Source organism: Ailuropoda melanoleuca, chromosome 8 (genome assembly GCF_002007445.2).
Source record: "Ailuropoda melanoleuca isolate Jingjing chromosome 8, ASM200744v2, whole genome shotgun sequence".
Lineage (NCBI taxonomy): Eukaryota > Metazoa > Chordata > Mammalia > Carnivora > Ursidae > Ailuropoda > Ailuropoda melanoleuca.
In genome coordinates, this window is record NC_048225.1 from 51,479,207 (window position 1) to 51,497,465 (window position 18,259).

The 18,259-nt window shown below is 36.6% G+C and overlaps 1 protein-coding gene across 3 annotated transcripts in view; it reads left to right on the plus strand.

The window, feature by feature from the left end:
- RSF1 (remodeling and spacing factor 1) overlaps window positions 1-18,259 on the plus strand; it is a 143,943-nt gene that overhangs the window by 75,149 nt on the left and 50,535 nt on the right. For all 3 annotated transcript variants that reach the window (XM_034666286.1, XM_034666285.1, XM_011221070.3), the window contains 3 exons: window positions 6,526-6,618; window positions 7,025-7,230; window positions 17,374-17,528. In XM_034666286.1, the coding sequence (XP_034522177.1) occupies window positions 6,526-6,618; window positions 7,025-7,230; window positions 17,374-17,528 (454 nt within the window). The remainder of the gene's footprint in view (window positions 1-6,525; window positions 6,619-7,024; window positions 7,231-17,373; window positions 17,529-18,259) is intronic.

Genomic DNA, 18,259 nt, shown 5'->3' on the forward strand with positions numbered 1-18,259 from the left:
CTGAACCAGGAGTCAAGCTTCAAGTCTCAGCTCAGTCACTATGAGCGAGATACTTCTTAAAATGTCATATGTATCACCTCAAACTCATTAAGTACAAAACAGATCTCTTGTTAACTCCCTTCTCTTAGGTACTGTCTTAATACCTTCATTAAAAGCACTTTCATCCTTCCATTTGTTCAAGTTAAGGAATGTAGCTGTCACCTTCGTTTTTCCTTTCCAGTCACTGTCCACATCTGTTCTATCAAAAGTCCTGATGATTCCCAAAATACAGCTACTTCTTTCTGTTCCCACTACTTTCACTGTAGTCCATGGCGTCATTATCTCTTGCCTTAAAATTGGTTTCTTAGTTTCCATTTTTTCCCCTTTACAGTCCATTTACTGCAGCTGTTTTTGAAACATGGATCAGATTTTGTTTTTCCTCCGTTTAAAATCCTCCAGTGGCCTCCCATTATATTTGAAATAAAATTTTAATTCCTTACCCTGGCCTCTATGGTTTGCCCTTGCTTGCCTCTTTAACCTTATCTTCTGCCACTTTCCCCTTTATTCTATTTAATTTATACTGATCTTTTTTCTGTTTTTCTGATATGCCAGACTTGAAGGCCTTTGTGCTGGTTTGTTTCTTCTGCCTGGAGCATCCCTAGTTCAGCTCTTCTTGTGGTTGATTTCTGCGTCTCAACTTTTTATGTCAGATGTCAACTTTTTTAATGAGGCTTTCTCAGAGCATCCAACCAGAGTAATACTCAGACTTTCTGTAGCACATTACTGTTTTATTTTCAACATAGCATTTGTCTCTACTTGACATTTTCTTATTTTTACCTTTTGTACTATCTTTTAGAATATAAGCTCCATGATAGCAGGTTGCCAGTCGTCTTCATCATGGTATTCCAGCTCCTTGACTAGTTTTGGCCATAGAGTAGGTGCTCAGTAAATATTGGTGGAGTCACCAGATAAATTAATCTCTTTATAAATTTAACGTTTGTCAGTTATAAAATAAAGATTTTCATCTGAATGGTATCCGAAGAACCCCCCCCCAAAGATAAATAAAGGCAGTGAAGACAGACTTTATTCACTAATTATTGTGGTAGGAGAAGGAGCTGAGCTCAATTCCAATTTGCCCAGAGGTGACTGGTATTTTAAAGGTAGAGTCAGGGTTTCAGGAGGTAGAAATGAGGGAGGAAAAGGGGGTTAGGAAAAGGAACAGTTAACAAAAAGTAAATGTGAGGGTTGATCTGAAAGTTGGTCAGTCAACTTGATTAGGCCTTCTGTGCCTGCTAACTTTGAAAGATAAACTTTCAGTTCTCCCTGGAGTCTAGGAGGTCCTATCCTTCCTGATTACAAATCAAAGGAATGGCTTTCAAGTCCTTGAGAAAGACTCTCTCATAGCAGATACATATACATCTCAAAGGGACAGAGAGAAAATTTACAATTGTAAGGTTTTGTTTGTATTATCTTTAAAATAAATGGAAAAAGGAATTCAGGGACTTAGATCAGGTGTTGGCTGGAACACATAGTAAATTCTTTTGGAAACCTTGAGTTTTCTAGACGGGAACTCAAGGGAAGTCCTGAGGCTGTGAGAAGCCATATTAGAGTTTGATTTAGTCTCTCTCTTTTCTTTTCTTTCTTTTTTTTTTTTTTTAAGATTTTATTTATTCATTTGAGAGAGAGAGAGCATGAGTGGGGAGGATTTAGTCTCTTAATTCAGGGGTTTGGATGTTCATGCGATGGGTTTTTGCAGTTGTCTGCTCTACCCTGTCCCTCCCCTTTTTTTGCCCCCCCAATCCTGCCCCCTTTTAATGCTTTATGTTCTATGTAGTCAGAAAGAGAATTATTGGTACTTGATTGCATATATGCCTCCAAGATTAATGTGTTAATGATCTTACTGAGATAAATTCCATGTATTTGCTGTGTAGGCATATGAAACCACCTTTCCTATAAATATTGAGATGGTGTGGACTTCTAAATCCCGTCCACCCCCCTCCCCCCCCACCCCATTTTTCATCCTCATCCTTGTTTTTCTGTGTGTAAGTTAGGAGGAAAAGACAGCCCCAGGGTTTTTGGAATAGCAGCAGGCAGGTGGTCAAGAGGCCTGAATGGCATTCAGCCTTGCAGGCACAGAACTTTGATTTCATGTGTGTATTAGAAAGGCTGTTCCTTAGGCACCATGCAGGGGAATACACTGGATATGACCTCTCATTAACCAGATTAGAGAGAATCAAACATAAAACCAGTATTATGGAATAATAACTTAGGGTGATAAATATGAACGTTATACAAAAATGTTCATGTTTTAGATACTGGAACATTCTCTAAAGAGAAATTGCATATAAAACCAAATTATATTTGCAAGACTGATCAGAATCAAGTTCGAGCATGGGGAGTTAATATGAATTAGTAATCTAATAAGGACTGTCTTGCTTCAAGTGATGCAGGCTGCCTGGGTCCTCGGACCCAGAGGGGGGTCTCTCAGGACAGCCAAGAGGGTCCTTGGCTTTTTTTCTTTGTTTCTTTTTTTTCACCATGTCACATGCCCTCCTTAATGCCCATCACCCAATTACCCCATTGCTCCACCCACCTCCCCTCCAGCAACTTGGCTTTGCGCAGGATAGAAATCAGACATGAGCCAAGAGGAAGTGAGAGCAGAGTTTATTAAAGATGTAGAGAGAGTGCAGATACAGACAGAGCATCTGGGAGACTTAGAAATGAAAGGAGAGTGAGTCTTGCTTGGGGTCTGGGTTTTTATTGAGGATTATTGTCTGGTGCACGTGTCTTCTCAGGCATTCGGAAACAAAGGTGAGTGTTTAGATAGATGTTCCTCATAAGTCACTTACACACTGGTGCCAGCCAGGGGTCCTGATGAGTCAGTGGTCTTAGAAAGCGTTCATGTTAACCCTGCCTGATTTCTCCTTAGATGTTATCTATTGTGCTGGAAGACTTCCAAAGAAGTCATTAACTCCTTGACCTTTATAAGGAGGACATTCATTATCTGTTCCATAAGACATGTGTAAGGTGGGGGTGAAAATCCTAACAGGAATAGAAGCAGGAAAAAAAAGCAATTTTTCAAGGGGTCCCTTTCGTTTCCTTGTCTCACAAGAATCCAAGAATAACTGTCATAGACAGTCTCATAGACACAGCTAGTTTCTGGCACTCTAGGCAAACATTGGCCCATGGGCCAAATCTGGCCTGCTGTCTACTTATGTACGGCTTGAAAACTAAGAGTGGTTTTTACATATTTAAAAGGTTCGGAGAATGGTTGACATATGAAAATTATATGAAATTCAGATTTCCTTATCCATAAATAAAGTTGTATTGGAACACAACCAAGTTTACTCATTTATATATTTTCTATGGTTGCTTTTGCACTACAACAGCAGGGTTTAATAGTTGAAAAGAGACCGTATGGTCTGCAAAGCCTAAATGATTTCGTGTTTGGCCCTTAAGAGAAAAAGTTTGCTGACCCCTAGTGTAGATTTATATAGTCCTGCATATTTGTCATTTACAGTATTCATTTTTTTAAAAAATAGTCTTTACTTTGTGATAGCAATAGGTTATGGCTGTTTGGACAAATCTGATATTAGGTTTCGAGGTTTATTTTTCCATAAATGGCATAATAGTATGTCTACAGTGCCTTATTAAAGAAACAAAATGAGTAGCATATTCATCTCTGAATATCAGCACAAAAGTTTTGCACCCTAAGCTATAAATAAGGAAGATCATTAAATTGAAGGTAAGTAATGTGAGGCAGAAAGGCCTGCATTTTAATTATCTACCACTCTTTCACTTTCACTTTTCTCCCCTTTCACATGATAAAAGATAGAGTTGTTCATTTGTATTTGGTATCTGACTACGTGAACCATTGGCTGTGCCTTAGTACTTGGGTTGTCAAGTAAGTATGGGAGCTGTGTCATTCTCAGCCCCTCTCAGGTGCTGAATGTGTGAGCTTCCCCACACTCAGACTTAGCCTTTAAGATTGTCAACCAACGTCCTCTTCTTTTAGGGGCGTGGTATACAGCAGAACACTCAGTAGGCGTTTCATCTAAGTCATAAGCTGGGTTGTACATTCTTGATTATCCCTCTTTTTTTTTTTAAATTGAACTTTTAGTCACATATCATGAAATTTACCCTTTTAAAATATACAATTTCAGTGTTTTTTAGTATATTCGCAGGGGTCTGCAGTCATCACCACTATCTTAATTCTAGAACACTTTATCACTCTGGAAAGGAATCTACTAATTAGCAATCACCTATTCCTCTACCTTCCCCTGGCAACCACTAGTAAACTTTTAGTCTGTATGTGTTTGACTGTTGTTTAAGTTTCATATACATAGAACCATACAATATGTAACCTTTGGGATCTGGTTTCATTCACTGGGCATAATGTTTTTTATGTTTATCCAAGCTGTAGAATGTATCAGTACTTCATTCCTTTTTATAGCTGTATAAAATTCCACTGTATGGGTATTCCACATATTATTTACCCATTTATCAGGTGATGGATATTTGGGTTAGTTCCACCTTTTAGCTATTACAAAAAATGCTACTACGAACGTTATACAGGTTTTTGCGTGGGCACGTATTTTCACTTTTCCTGTATAAATACCTAGAAATGGAATTACTAAGTCACATGGTAACTCAATGTTAACATTTTGATGAACTAGCTTAGCTTTTTTACGAAGCAGCTGCATCATTTTATATTCCTATCAACAACCTGTGCATTTCAGTCTCTCTACATCCTCACCAACATTTACTATTATTTTTCTTTTTTCTTTTTTTAAACATTTATTTTTGTTTGCGAGAGCGAACGTGCACATGAACTTGCGAGCCTAAGGAGGGGCAGAGGGAGAGAGAGAGAATCTCCCGTAGACTCCCCCACTGAGCTGAGCGTGGAGCCAGATGTGGGGCTGGATCTCAGGACCCTGAGATCACTGAGCCACCCAGGCCCCCCTGATTTTTCTTTTTTGATTACAGCTATCCTTATGGATATGAAGTAATATTCCATTGTGGTTTTGATTTGCATTTCCCTAATGATTAATGGTGATCGTATTTTCCTGTGCTTGTTGGCCATTTGTGTATGTTCTTTGGCAAAATGTCCATTCAAATTCTGACCTTTCATCTTTTGATATAATTACTTTAGGGTCCTCCCTGTGTAATATTCCCCAAATTTCCTTTTCCTTTGTGTGTCTTTTTTTTTCTCTCTCTCTCTCTCTCTCTCTCTCTCTATAGTATATAGTGCTGTCAGCCAGAGACATATGGTATTCCAGAGAATGGAGAGCTTATTCTTCCTTTGGGCCTTTGAAGATCTCCCATCATATCATTCCTGGCCATACTGCTTGCCTTATTATTTTCTTTTTCTATCCTAACAATGATTTCATATGTTTTTATTATATAGTTGGTAAAAAAAAAAATGACACTGGTGATGAACAGAAAAAGGGTAACACTCATAGGAGGGCCAGCCTGGTCTAATTCTTAGGTTAATGTGGTTATATAAGCAATTCTACTTCCCTGATTGTGTTTCTCCTGCCTGCTTATCTAGCTAATTGCCCATACTCCCAAATAATCTTGTCCCTTGGTTAGTTCTTCTCCCTTGACCTTCATTATACTCTCTCCCCCTCGGATTAGAACAAAGAGCATGAAGTTGCTAGACACTTTGTATCATTTTTCATGCCTGTTTTGTAACATTTAAGATCAATATTATTACTGCTCCCCTTTTATTGCTGAAGAAACTGGCTCACAGAGCTCATACAACCCATGGCATTTCTCCCGGTTAGTCCTTATTATCAAGTGGTATGGTTATCCATAACTTCTTTCCTCAGATTGTTACAGTGGCTGTGGTTTGCCTGAAATGCTTATATAGGGAGAGAAACCTAGAAATTTAAGTTAACTGTCACATTATAGAAGGTCTTAAATGCCAAGCAATGGGATCTTTACCCATAAAAAGAACATTGAGTTGGAGAGAGGCTTCATTAAAAATATGCCTATGGGGGTTCCTTGGTAGCTCAGTTGGTTAAGTGTCCTACTCTTGATTTTGGCTCAGGTCATGATCTTGGGGTCATGGAACTGAGCCCTGAATTGGGCTCTGTGTTCAGCGGGGAGTCAGCTTGTCCATCTCCCTCTCTTTCTCATAAATAAAATAAAATCTTTTTTAAAATGTGCCTATAAATTGGCGTGCTTTGAATGCCTACCTCTATTCTAGGCATAGAGATAAACTGTTGTCCTCAAGGAACTAGGCCATTTGGAAGGGGAATTAGATAATTTTTGCATTTGGGAAAGTGTGCCATAAAACAGGTATAGAATTCTTGAGAGCCGAGGAGAGAGCTATAGAGATCACTGTTTACCTTAAATTCAGTTATTAGTCACTAGTAAACACTTCTGGTGTATTTAAGGATGGATTTGGCTTGGATTGTAATTGGTATAAACTCGTTCCATTATAAATATGTATAAATAAGAGTTAATATAATTGAACAACAAAATACCAATGTAAATAGAAATTTGCTTTTATGTATTAAGATATTAAACTTTGTCTGACAGATATGCCAAGAGTTTAATAGCACCTGGGCATGGGAGATGGAGAAGAAGGGCTATCTTGAAATGAGTGTTGAATGCAAACTAGCACTCCTGAAGGTAATGAATTTATCATCTTTTACAATTATTTTAATTCGCCAATAGTCATTTCAAGAATAATGTCATCTAAAAACTTTAATAGAAAGAATCATTGAGAATTTTATACCTAAGAAAATTTGGGAGACTAGTACACAGTGCATTTGAAATGTAACATGATTTTTGTGTCATTGATAATATTAAACCTGTAAATTTAAGTAATACTGAAGTGTTAACTTGAAATAATATCTTTTTAAATTGCTTATTCTAAACAGGTTGTACAAAAGTGGGGAGAGGATAGTGAAAGATGGATAAATCACACTTTTTTCTGCTCCCATCCCTGAATCAGTTCTTTGGTTAAACATACCACATTTACGTGATGGAGAAACATTTATGGGGTATTTTAAGCCATGTTATGACTATTTTCCAGTACCTCTGCGAGTGTCAGTTTGATGACAATCTCAAATTCAAGAACATTATCAATGAGGAGGATGCTGATACAATGCGTCTGCAACCAATTGGCCGAGACAAAGATGGCCTCATGTACTGGTACCAGTTGGATCAAGATCACAATGTCAGAATGTACATAGAAGAACAGGATGATCAAGATGGCTCTTCATGGAAATGCATTGTCAGGTATCTTTTATTGGAATCTTTCCACATTTATTTGTGTGTTTCTTACTTTAATCTCTTCTCTACAAGAATATAATCTCTGAGGCTAGGGTAGTCTTTTTTTTGTGGGATTGGGGAATTTCCGGGACCTAGCCTCGTGCCCAGCACAATACCCATAGTGAGCGCTTAATCATTTCTCAAACAAATAAATATATTTAGTATGGTGGTCCATATCAGCACGTGTACCTTATACTTCAGGAAGCTGGAATCTGACAAATAATGATGCACCAATAATATGCACAGAAAAACCCGCCATTAGACAGAAATACAAGAAAAGTGTTGTTTGCTTCTTATCTAGCTACAGTTTTCTATTAGGTATTATTTATTTATTTCTAATTGTTTTAATTTGGCCAGTTCATTTTGGCACTTTAGTATATTTTTAATTTACTGTGCATACATTTCTTTCTTGGGGTTCTGAAGAAATCTGAGGAATATTGTGCCCCTTTTTTTGGCATAGTCCTTTTTAAAAAAAATCTTGGTTTCTTACTTGTATTTTTTTTTTTAATTTTATTTTTAAGTAATCTCTGCACCCACCTGGGGCTTGAACCCACAACCCTGGCATTAAGAGTCACTTATTCTACCAACTGAGCCAGCCAGATGCCCCTCTTTTGTATTGGTAGATATATTTGAGTGGAAACATTTCATGTAAAACCTTAAAATAAAAATATTTTTTAATCAGTAAGTGACACTGGGACCGTTATTCAGAATCGTTATGTCTCTGGGGCACCTGGCTCGCGCAGTTGGTTAAGCCTCCAACTCTTGATTTCTGCTCAGGTCATGATCTTGGGGTCTTGAGATCAAGCCCTGCCTCCGGCTCCTCACGCAGCAAGGAGTCTATTGGAGATTCTCTATCTCTCTCTCTGTCCCTCCCCCGTGCTGTTGTATGTTCTTTCTGTCTTTCAAATAAATAAATAAATCTTATAAAGAATCTTTGTGTCTCTAATTTTCTGTTTTTGTGATGTAATTATTTAGAATTTATTTCATTAATACCCACAGTTTATTTTAATTTTGAAATGATCAGGATCTATAACTAAATCTCCAACTAAAGTAGGGAGAACTAGTGAATGTATAACTGGCTTATGAAAAACTCCTTGACTTCAATTTATCTCTGTTTTGGCTCATTTTGAGTTGTAGCAGATTTTTGTTAGTGATTATTTATTTATGTTTTGAAGAGAGAATCTGTGGAAATTTAGAATATTTGTTTGGATCAGGGAAGCTCAGCTTTCATGCCTTAAGAATAAATGTGAATTGAATGAGTTTATAGGGGAATGTTTTATAAGCACCCTTTAATCATACTATGATATAGTTCTCCATATAGTTACTTTACTAAATGGAAATTAGCAAAGTAGTCCTGAAATGAAATTCACTTACTATCTCTCCCTATGAATACATGCATTAAATGAAGTCCTGTTCGTGATGTTTCACCACTTCTACTATTTCCTGTATCAACCTTGCATAGTTGTTTTAAGAGATATTCTCTCTTACTTAGTAAATGAAGAAAATAGGACAGAGAAAAATGATTATTACTGATCAGTCATAATGCTTAAAACAATTTCTAATGTACAGTGTTTTAATTAGATCATACCCTAATGGATGATTTGAGAGAATGTTTAGATGATGTGTTTAGAGTTAACTGTGCTTAAATCTGGGTTCCTCTGCTTACCATCTGAAGGCAGATTGCTTAATTTCTTAGATATTCTCTTTCTTGAAGTTTAAAATGAGGATGGTAGTAAAGTTATTGTGAGGAATATATAAATTTATATTGCGTATCGACTTGTGTAATTAAGCACTATGCTGAGCAATTGTGGTTATACTAATGAATATAGTACAGCTCTGGGATCTGTAGATGAGCTTCAGATACCTGTGGAAATCCCTTTTATTGTGAATAGTAGCTCTTAGTTTTATTTAATATGTATATTTTCTGGGGAAGTACCTAATTTTCCACAAATTCTCAATTTGGTCTACTTATGCTTCATATACTTAACATGTTATGTGACATGGCATTTCAGTTACCTTTAAATTGATGCAGTAGTACTACTTTTGACGAATGTGGGGAACTGTCTTATCAATCAATATAAGTCTCTTATTTTTGTGAATGTTGAATGCGAAAAGCATTGTATTATTCTTCCTGTCGCCAAAATTTTGATCTTAGCTGTCATTAAAATACATGAAGTTCCCTAAATAACGTGTACGACGTTATCCTGCTTGGCCCTGTTAGACATCCTTTCTGGAGTCTGGTATTTAGATTTGGATGCCAAACTGTATTGCAGAGAAATTATTGTCTTAAACAGATGGTATTAAAAGCATTTTCTAAACTTGTAGGACTAGGGTGTTAAAGGAGGCAGTAATCTTTTTAGCAAGAAATACTCTTAGAAACAGATAATAAGTGAAGAACAAGTAAAGTAAATAGAATTTTGACTTTTCTATTTAATAGATTATACTTCGATATTTTTCGGCATTGGTGAAAATTATTTTTTACTAGTGAGATAAAAAATCGGCTTCTCTTGTTTAAAACTATTTCTTTAAAGTAATGCTAATTTTCTTAGAGATTTCTGGTGTTGGAAACATGTTTCTGCCTAACTCTCAAAAGAAGATTATGCGACAAACATTATCTAGTCTTTAGAATTCTGGGGTTTCTTTTAAGCTGTAAGTCAGCCTTCTTAAACGATTGATAGGTTCTAAAATGTAACTGAACTTTGCAACTTAAAAATCAAATGGAATGGTTTTCTAAAACTAGGGATCCATAAAAAAGGAATTTTCTATATTTGATCTTCTGAAAATTTAATACCTAGACGATATACAGTGTCTGCTCTCAGACCACAAAATGGAATTAAACTAGAAATCAGTTATAGAAAGGGAACTTTAAAATCCCCACATACTTAGATATTAAGTAATACACTTCTACATAATGCGTGAGTCAAAGAAGAAATCTCAAGACATATTTTTAAAAATATTTTCAATTAAATGAAAATGAAAATACAACTTACCAATTCGTGTTTGAAAATTTGCAGTGAAAGCAATACTTAGGAGAAACTTCTCATATAAAGCAGAGCCTGGTTCTTTGAAAAGATCAGTAAGATTGATAAGCCACTAGCCAGGCTAAGAAAAAAAGAGAGTGGGGGCGCCTGGGTGGCACAGTGGTTAAGCGTCTGCCTTCGGCTCAGGGCGTGATCCCGGCGTTCTGGGATCGAGCCCCACATCAGGCTCCTCTGCTATGAGCCTGCTTCTTCCTCTCCCACTCCCCCTGCTTGTGTTCCCTCTCTCGCTGGCTGTCTCTGTCAAATAAATAAATAAAATCTTTTAAAAAAAGAAAAAAAAAAGTGGACACAAATTAGTGATATCAGAAATGAGAAAAAGGGACATCACTACAAATCCCATGAACATCAAAAGGATAATAAAGGAATACCATGAATAACTCTATGCCCACAAATTGGTCACCTAGATGAAATGGACCAATTCCTTGAAAGATAATCTGCCAAAATTCTCACCAGAAGAAACAGACGAATGTGAACAGGCCTCTATCTGTTAAAGAAATTGCATCAATAGTTAATAGCCTAAAACGGAAAGTGTCAAGCCCATATGGGTTCACTAGTGAATTCCACCGAACATTTAAGGAAGGAATTACCAATTCTCTTTAATCTCTTTCAGAAGATAGGAGAGGGTATAATTCCTAACTCATTTTTTAAAAGGCCAGCATCACCCTAATAACAAAATGAGACAAAGACATTACAAGATAGGAAAACTTTAGACCAATGTCTCTCATGAACATAGATGCAAAAATCCTCAATTCCTTTTCAACATCATACTTGAAGTCCTAGCTAATGTACTAGGAGAAGTAAAGGGAGTAAGAAGAGATAGAGATTGTGAAGGAAAAAATAAAACTGTCTTTATGTGCAAATGACATGATCATCATCTATGTAGAAGATCTGAAAGTTAACAAAAAAGCATTCCTGGAATTTATAAGTGATTATAGCAGGGTGGCAGGATATGAGGTTAATACACAAATGTCGGTTACTTTCCTATATATCATCAGTGAACATGTGGAATCTGAAATTTAAAACACAATACCATTTATTTTATCTCCCCCAAAATTGAAATGCTTAGGTACAAATCTAATAAAAAATGAACAAATCTATCTGAGGAAAAATATAAAACTCTGATGAAAGAACCCAAGAGGAACTAAATAAACGGAGAGATGTTCTGTATATTTGTGGATAGGAACACTTAATATTGTCAAGATGTCACTTCTTCCCAACTTGAAATCTATAGATTTAATGCAGTCATAATCAAAACCCCTTCACATTATTTTGTGGATATTGACAAACTTACTTTAAAATTTATATGTAAAGGCAAAAAGCCCAGAATAGCCAACATGATATTGAAGAAAAACTAAGTTAGAAGACTGACAATAACTGACTTCACAACCTATATAAACTATAGTAATTAAGACAGTATGGTATTGGTGAAAAGAAGAGACAGATATAGGGACACCTGGCTGTCAGTGAAGCATACAACTCTCGATCTTGGGGTTGTGAGTTTGAGCCCTGTGTTGGGCGTAGAGATTACTTAACAACAACAACAACAAAAGAAAAAACCATGAAAGACTAGACAAATATATCATGTAGCAAAATAGGGAGCCTTGAAATAGACCCATATGATGAAGCAAGGGCAGTCAGTGTAAAAAAGGTAATGATGCTGGAAAAAAAGGTAATGGTAATGATGCTGCATATTGATATGCAGAACACTGAATCTAGACACAGACCTTACACCCTCAACAAAAATTAACTCAAAATCAATTACAGACCTCCATATAAAATGCAAAACTATAGGGGCGCGTGGGTGGCTCAGTCATTAAATGGCTGCTTTTGGCTCAGGTCGTGATCCCAGGGTGCTGGGATTGAGCCCTGCATCGGGCTCCCTGCTCAACAGGAAGCCTGCTTCTCCCCTCTCACTCCCCCTGCTTGTGTTCCCTCTCTCGCTCTGTCTCTCTCTGTCAAATAAATAAAATCTTTAAAAATAAAATAAACTGCAAAACTATAGAACTCCAAGAAGATAACACAGAAGCAAATTTAGATGATCTTGGATTTGACAGTAACTTCTTTGGTACAATACCAAAGGCACAGTCCATGAAAGAAAGAAGTGGTAAAAGCTGGACTTTATTATAATTAAAATTTTCTGCTCTGGTAAGGCACTGTCAATATAATGAAAAGGTAAGCCACAGACTAGGAGAAAATATTTACCAAAGATGTATTTGATAAAGGCCTATTATCCAAAATAAACAAAGAACTCTTAAAACTCTACAATAAGAAAACCACGTGATTTAAGGGGCACCTGGGCGGCTCATTTGGTTGAGCGTCCAACTCTTGGTTTCAGCCCAGGTTGTGATCTCTGGGTCATGGGGTTGGCCGACATTGGGCTTCCTGCTCAGCGGGGAATCTGCTTCCCCTCTCCCTCCCTCCCTGCTCCTCCCCCTGTTCACACGCTCACTTTCTCTCTCCCTCCCTCTTGCTTTCTCTAAAATATATAAAAAAAATCTTTAAATAAAAGAAAAAAGAAAACAACCTGATTTAAAAATAGACCAAAGACCTTACAACATGTTGCCAATGAAGATAGATATAGATGGCAGGATACACACACATATTTGTACAGATATACACATGAAAAGTGGTCCACATCATTTATCAACAGCAAAATGTAGATTAAAATGAGTTACTACTGTACACCTATTAGAATGGCCAAAATCCAGAACATTGACAACAGCAAATGCTGATGAGGTTGTGGAGCAACAGGAACTCTCAGCCATTGCTGGTGGAAATGCAAAATGATATAGCACTTTGGAATATAGTTTGATGGTTTCTTATAAAATTAAATACCATATGATCCAGCAACCATACTCCTTGGTATTTGCCCAAAGGAGTTAAAGAGTTATGTCCACACAAAAACCTGCACACAAGTGTTTATAGCAGCTTTGTTCATACTTGCCAAAACTTGAAAGCAACCAAAATGTCAAAACTGATTAACTGAACACTTAAGAGCACTTTCATTTCAGAATATGTAAATTATACCTCAATAAAAATGTTTTAAGAATTGTAATCGTTTGACAGTCATTTTAAAAAAGCCAAATTCTAAACAGTGTGTCGAGTTTTCATGTACCCAAAATGATATGGTCTGTCAAAGACATTTCCGAACCATATGCTGCTAGCATAGCACAGTGAGTGATTGAGAAGATGGTTTTGGAAGTCAGGCTATAATTCAGTCTTGCCTTTAATCTGTACTAACTGTGACCTTAGGCAAATTACTGTACCTCTCTGCAGTGTCCTCACTTTCCTCCTCTATAAAATGGGGGGGGGTAACAATAGTACCTATTTAATCAGGTTATATTGGGATTATATGGACTAGTTCTTGTAAAGTGCTCGGAGTAGTGCCTGGAACATAGTAATTACTGATGTTAACTTCTCTTATTGATACTACTGCTGTTGATATTACTCATTAATGTCTGTCTTCCTTCAGGTTCTTGGCCCGCATAAGAAATATTGTCACGCTCCATTATCTTCTCTATTTTGTCACCTCATTAATTTGGAATCAAATGAAAAAAGATGGAATATTATTGATGAACCCTGTAATCATATACTGTAGATACTTACAAAGAGTTGCTAATATTCACACTATGCTGTGCTCTGGAAATGCAGAGACTTGATGCAGTTTCTTAAGGAGTTCCAAAATGTGGGCAAAAGAGACAGGAAAATAGTAAATGATAATAATAGAGGGTCATAAATGTGATCTGTGATGGAGATCATTCTGGTGTGCTTTTTAGGACCCAGTGCCTAACCTGTACTTGGCAGAAGATGATGCCTATGCTTGGCTTTGTTTTTGTTTTGTTGTTTTTTTGTTTTGTTATGGTATTGTACTATCAGCTCAATTGCTTCTTAAAGGTTTAATCCCTATCACTAAGTCTTAATTAACTCTGAACAGCCCTTAGACTAGGAAAAATCATATTCCACAATATAATAATTATTATATAATTATGCTCCATTTCACCAAAGTCTAAATTAACTTTAGGTACAGATAGTAAAACACATGAGTTTAGAATCTGTTAAGTCAAAGTCAGTCAATCTCCTGTTAATCTGACCTTCTAACCTTTCCATCTCAGCATATTTGTCCTGTCGCAGTTAAGAGCAATCACATCCTTTCACCTGCTTGGATCTAAAACTTGGGGGCACATTCTTGACTTTTCTTTTTCTCTCACATCACATCCACTGTATCAGCACATCCAAACTGGCCTCTATGCAAAGTGTATCCAACGTGATCATTCCTCATCCCCTTAAGAGCTATGTTCCTGTCCAAGCACCATTATTTTTGTTTCTGTTTTAGGATTTATTTATTTCAGGGGAGAGAGAGTGCACGCACACATGCACCAGTGGGTGGAGTGTGGGGAGGGAGGGAGAATCTCAGGACTTCCTGCTGAGTGTGGAGCCTGAAGGAGGGTTCCATCTCACCCCCTGAGGCTATGACCTGAGCCAAAACCAAGAGTTGAGTGCCCGACCGACTGAGCCACCCAGGCATCCCTCATTTTTGTTTTTAATACAGTTCGGTGGTTTTTAATATATTCACAAAGTTGTACAGCCACCACTGCTATCAAATTCCAGGACATTTTTCTCACCTCGCAAAGAAACCCTGTACTGCATACCCTGCACATTAGCAGTTTTAATCACCATTCTCCCTTTATCCAGCCAGTGGCAGCTGCCAGTCTGCTTTTTGTTTCTGTAATTTGCCTATTCCAGACATCTCATAAACAGAATCACACAATATGTAGCCATGGTGTCTGGCTTCTTTTGGAGAGCATAATCATCTCAAGGTTCGCTTATGTAGTTAAGTCAGTATTTTGTTCTTTTTTATGGCTAAATAGCATCGCTTTGTAGGGATATACCACATTTGTTTATTCATTCTATGCTTGTCTTTGAAAGAATAGTTGGGGTTAGCCATGGGGAACACATTCCAGGAGCGGAAGTGCAAACACCTGACATCCTCAGAGAGCATGGTATTTTGGAAGGCTATAACTAATACACCTGAGTGAAGAAATGTTTTAGAGCAAACAAAGCCAGCAATGGAGGGAGAGAGAGCAGAACACTGAATTGTTAGCGTCCATAGTCAATTTCAAGAGTTACTATAGATAGTGGTAAGAATTATGGGTATAATATGAATATTATGTTTATTTATAAAAATCCCCTCTGACTAGTTCAAATTTGGGATTTAAAAAAATATTTTGCATACTAAATCTCATTATTAGATCAAAATAGGAGAACTCCAGAAATGGGTAGTTTTCTGTTTTCATATAATTATGACACATGAAGCTTGCATTTTAACACAGTAGTCAGGTTAAAAGCTTTTTAGGGAGTTTTTCAATAAATTTTTCTGCTAAATTCCTTTATTTCTTAGTCCAGTAATTGACATGGATTTTGTAGCTGTATTGGCTTTTAATGCTTGCAAGCTCTTTAAAATAGGAATATTCAGTTGCTAGCATGACTTCAAACAATAACAAGATTTAGGCACTTTTTACATATGGAATTCTCAGTGTACTAAGAGAAGTAAGAACATTAAGTGGATAGAACCTTAGGTTAGAAGCAGGTTGGTGTAATGAAATAGGAAATAGGAACTTTGCCAAAAATAAATTTAGTCTCTAAGTTTTAATATTATTTTTCGTGAAGTGGAGGCACTGCCAGAGAGGGGTCTAAAGAGCATCTAATCTTAATCAGACCTCCTACTATTAGATAATTAAAATTCTAAAACTTCATTTTATTTGTGTAACCTGTGCATTCATTCTCACACACAATATTAATAATATGTATAAACCTGTGCGCTCATTCACATACATAGTGACAACATGGTTGTCATTTTAATTATTTAAAGGTGCCCATCAGTGGCAATTTTAGTATTTTCCTTAGGAGGCCATTTTAATAACATCTGAGTGAATCCTGTCTTTTATTTTATAGATAAGGAAGCTGAAGCCTAGTGAAGATATATGACTTGTCCAGGGGCACATAGCCACATAGGTTAGGAACAGGATTCTATTTATTCATTAAATATTTCCTTAAGAGACTACTTCAGAAGGCAGTGTCCCTGCTATCACCAGAGTTGAGCTGGGATGGAGATGGCAGGGGACAGGAGGATAGAGGACATGTGTGGCATGACAGATAAGAACAGAAGTAATTTCATCAGAATAGGAACTACATAGGATTAGAGGTGCATACACAGTGTTTTGACAACACAGATGGAAGATCATGGTGTTGATTAATTAACTCAGTGGTAGATCTAGAGCTGACTTTTCCAACTCTTATCCAGGGTTTCGTTTTTCTCTTCACTGTTACACATTGTGTATCTGAGAAGGAGAAGTATCCAAGTGAGCTTTCTTGATTGTAAGTGGCCTTTAAATAAACCATCTACCACAGCTCTGGTCTGGGTATTAAAAATAGAGAATTGATAAGTTAATTCTTATTTATTTGGGATTTTCTTGTATTTTTTATTCAAATTGAATTTCCTTCCTGTAGTTGTAAACTGTAATTGACAAAACAACATTCAGTTTCCTAAATTCTTAGGTTTTTTAACTGTGTTGTAAGAGCTGACTTTACTATAATTACTCAGAAAGACCTAGATCGTAGTTTTATAACAGTATCAAGTATTCTTTCTCTACGTAGAACAGAGTTCTTATTTACAAACGTATCAAGAATATGAATCGTTTTGTTTAAAAAATGCTTCTTCAAGATTTTAAACATAGCTTTTGTACTCTTTAGAGGTTGCATAGGACTTTTAAATATTATCCAACTTTGATTTTTGTTTAATTTTGTTCCTACTCTTCTTTTCAGCTGAAGATAATTGCGTTGCCATTTTAATCAATAGAAAGTATAGATTCCTTCCTTTTTGGAAAGTAGTACGTTTTAATGTGCTTTCATTCCTAATAGTTAGATCAAGGTTAATTAAGATGAGGTGTACCAGTGTTTTGGATGTTCTTGTGTTTTTCTTTTTTAAATTTTAATTTCTAATAGGTAGTATTCTGAAAGCTCTTTAGAACAGAATAAGATTTTTATGCTGTTTGTTTTTTCCCTTGTTTAGAAATCGAAACGAGTTGGCCGAGACTCTTGCCCTCCTGAAAGCACAGATTGATCCTGTGCTGCTAAAAAACTCCAGCCAACAGGACAACTCTTCCCGGGAAAGTCCCAGCTTTGAGGATGAGGAGACTAAAAAGGAGGAAGAAGCACCTAAACAAGGTTTTTTTTTGTGTGTTTTGTTTTGCTTTGTTTTGTAATTTCTTCTCTCTTCTTCCACTCCTATTTCCAACTATATTAATTAGAATTCTTTCAATTTGAAAAATTGGAAGTCTTCCTGTAGAGGGAGGTTGGTTTTCTTTAATGGAAAATAAGAAGCAAAAAGACATTGAGTACTTCTTTTATATTGTACATTTAAAAATTTTTTTAAATGTTCAGGTCATCGCAGCATATTTTTTTATTAATTTTAAGAATGCAGAGATACTTAGTGAACTCTTTTATTATTGTAGTAAAATATGCATAACATAAAATTTGTCATCTTAACCATTTTTATGTATATGGTTCTGTGGCATTAAGTGCCACATTGCTAGGCATCTGTCACTACCGTCCATCTCCAGAGTCATCTTCCCCATCTGAAACTTTACCTGTTAAATACTGACTCCCCATTTACCCCCAGCCCCTGGCATCCACTTTTCTGCTTTTTGTCTCTCTGAATTTGCCTAACACTTGGGATGTTCTGTCCAAGAAATCATAGAATATTTGTTTATTTTTGACTGGCTAATTTCACTGAACATAATCACAGGCTGAATAATATTCCATTGTATGTGTATATCACATTTTGTTTACTCATCTGTCAGTGGACAGTTGGCTTTCTTCCACCTTTTGGCTCTTGCAAATAATGCTGCTAGGAACACGGGTGTACAAATGGCTGTTTGAGTCACTGCTTTCACTTC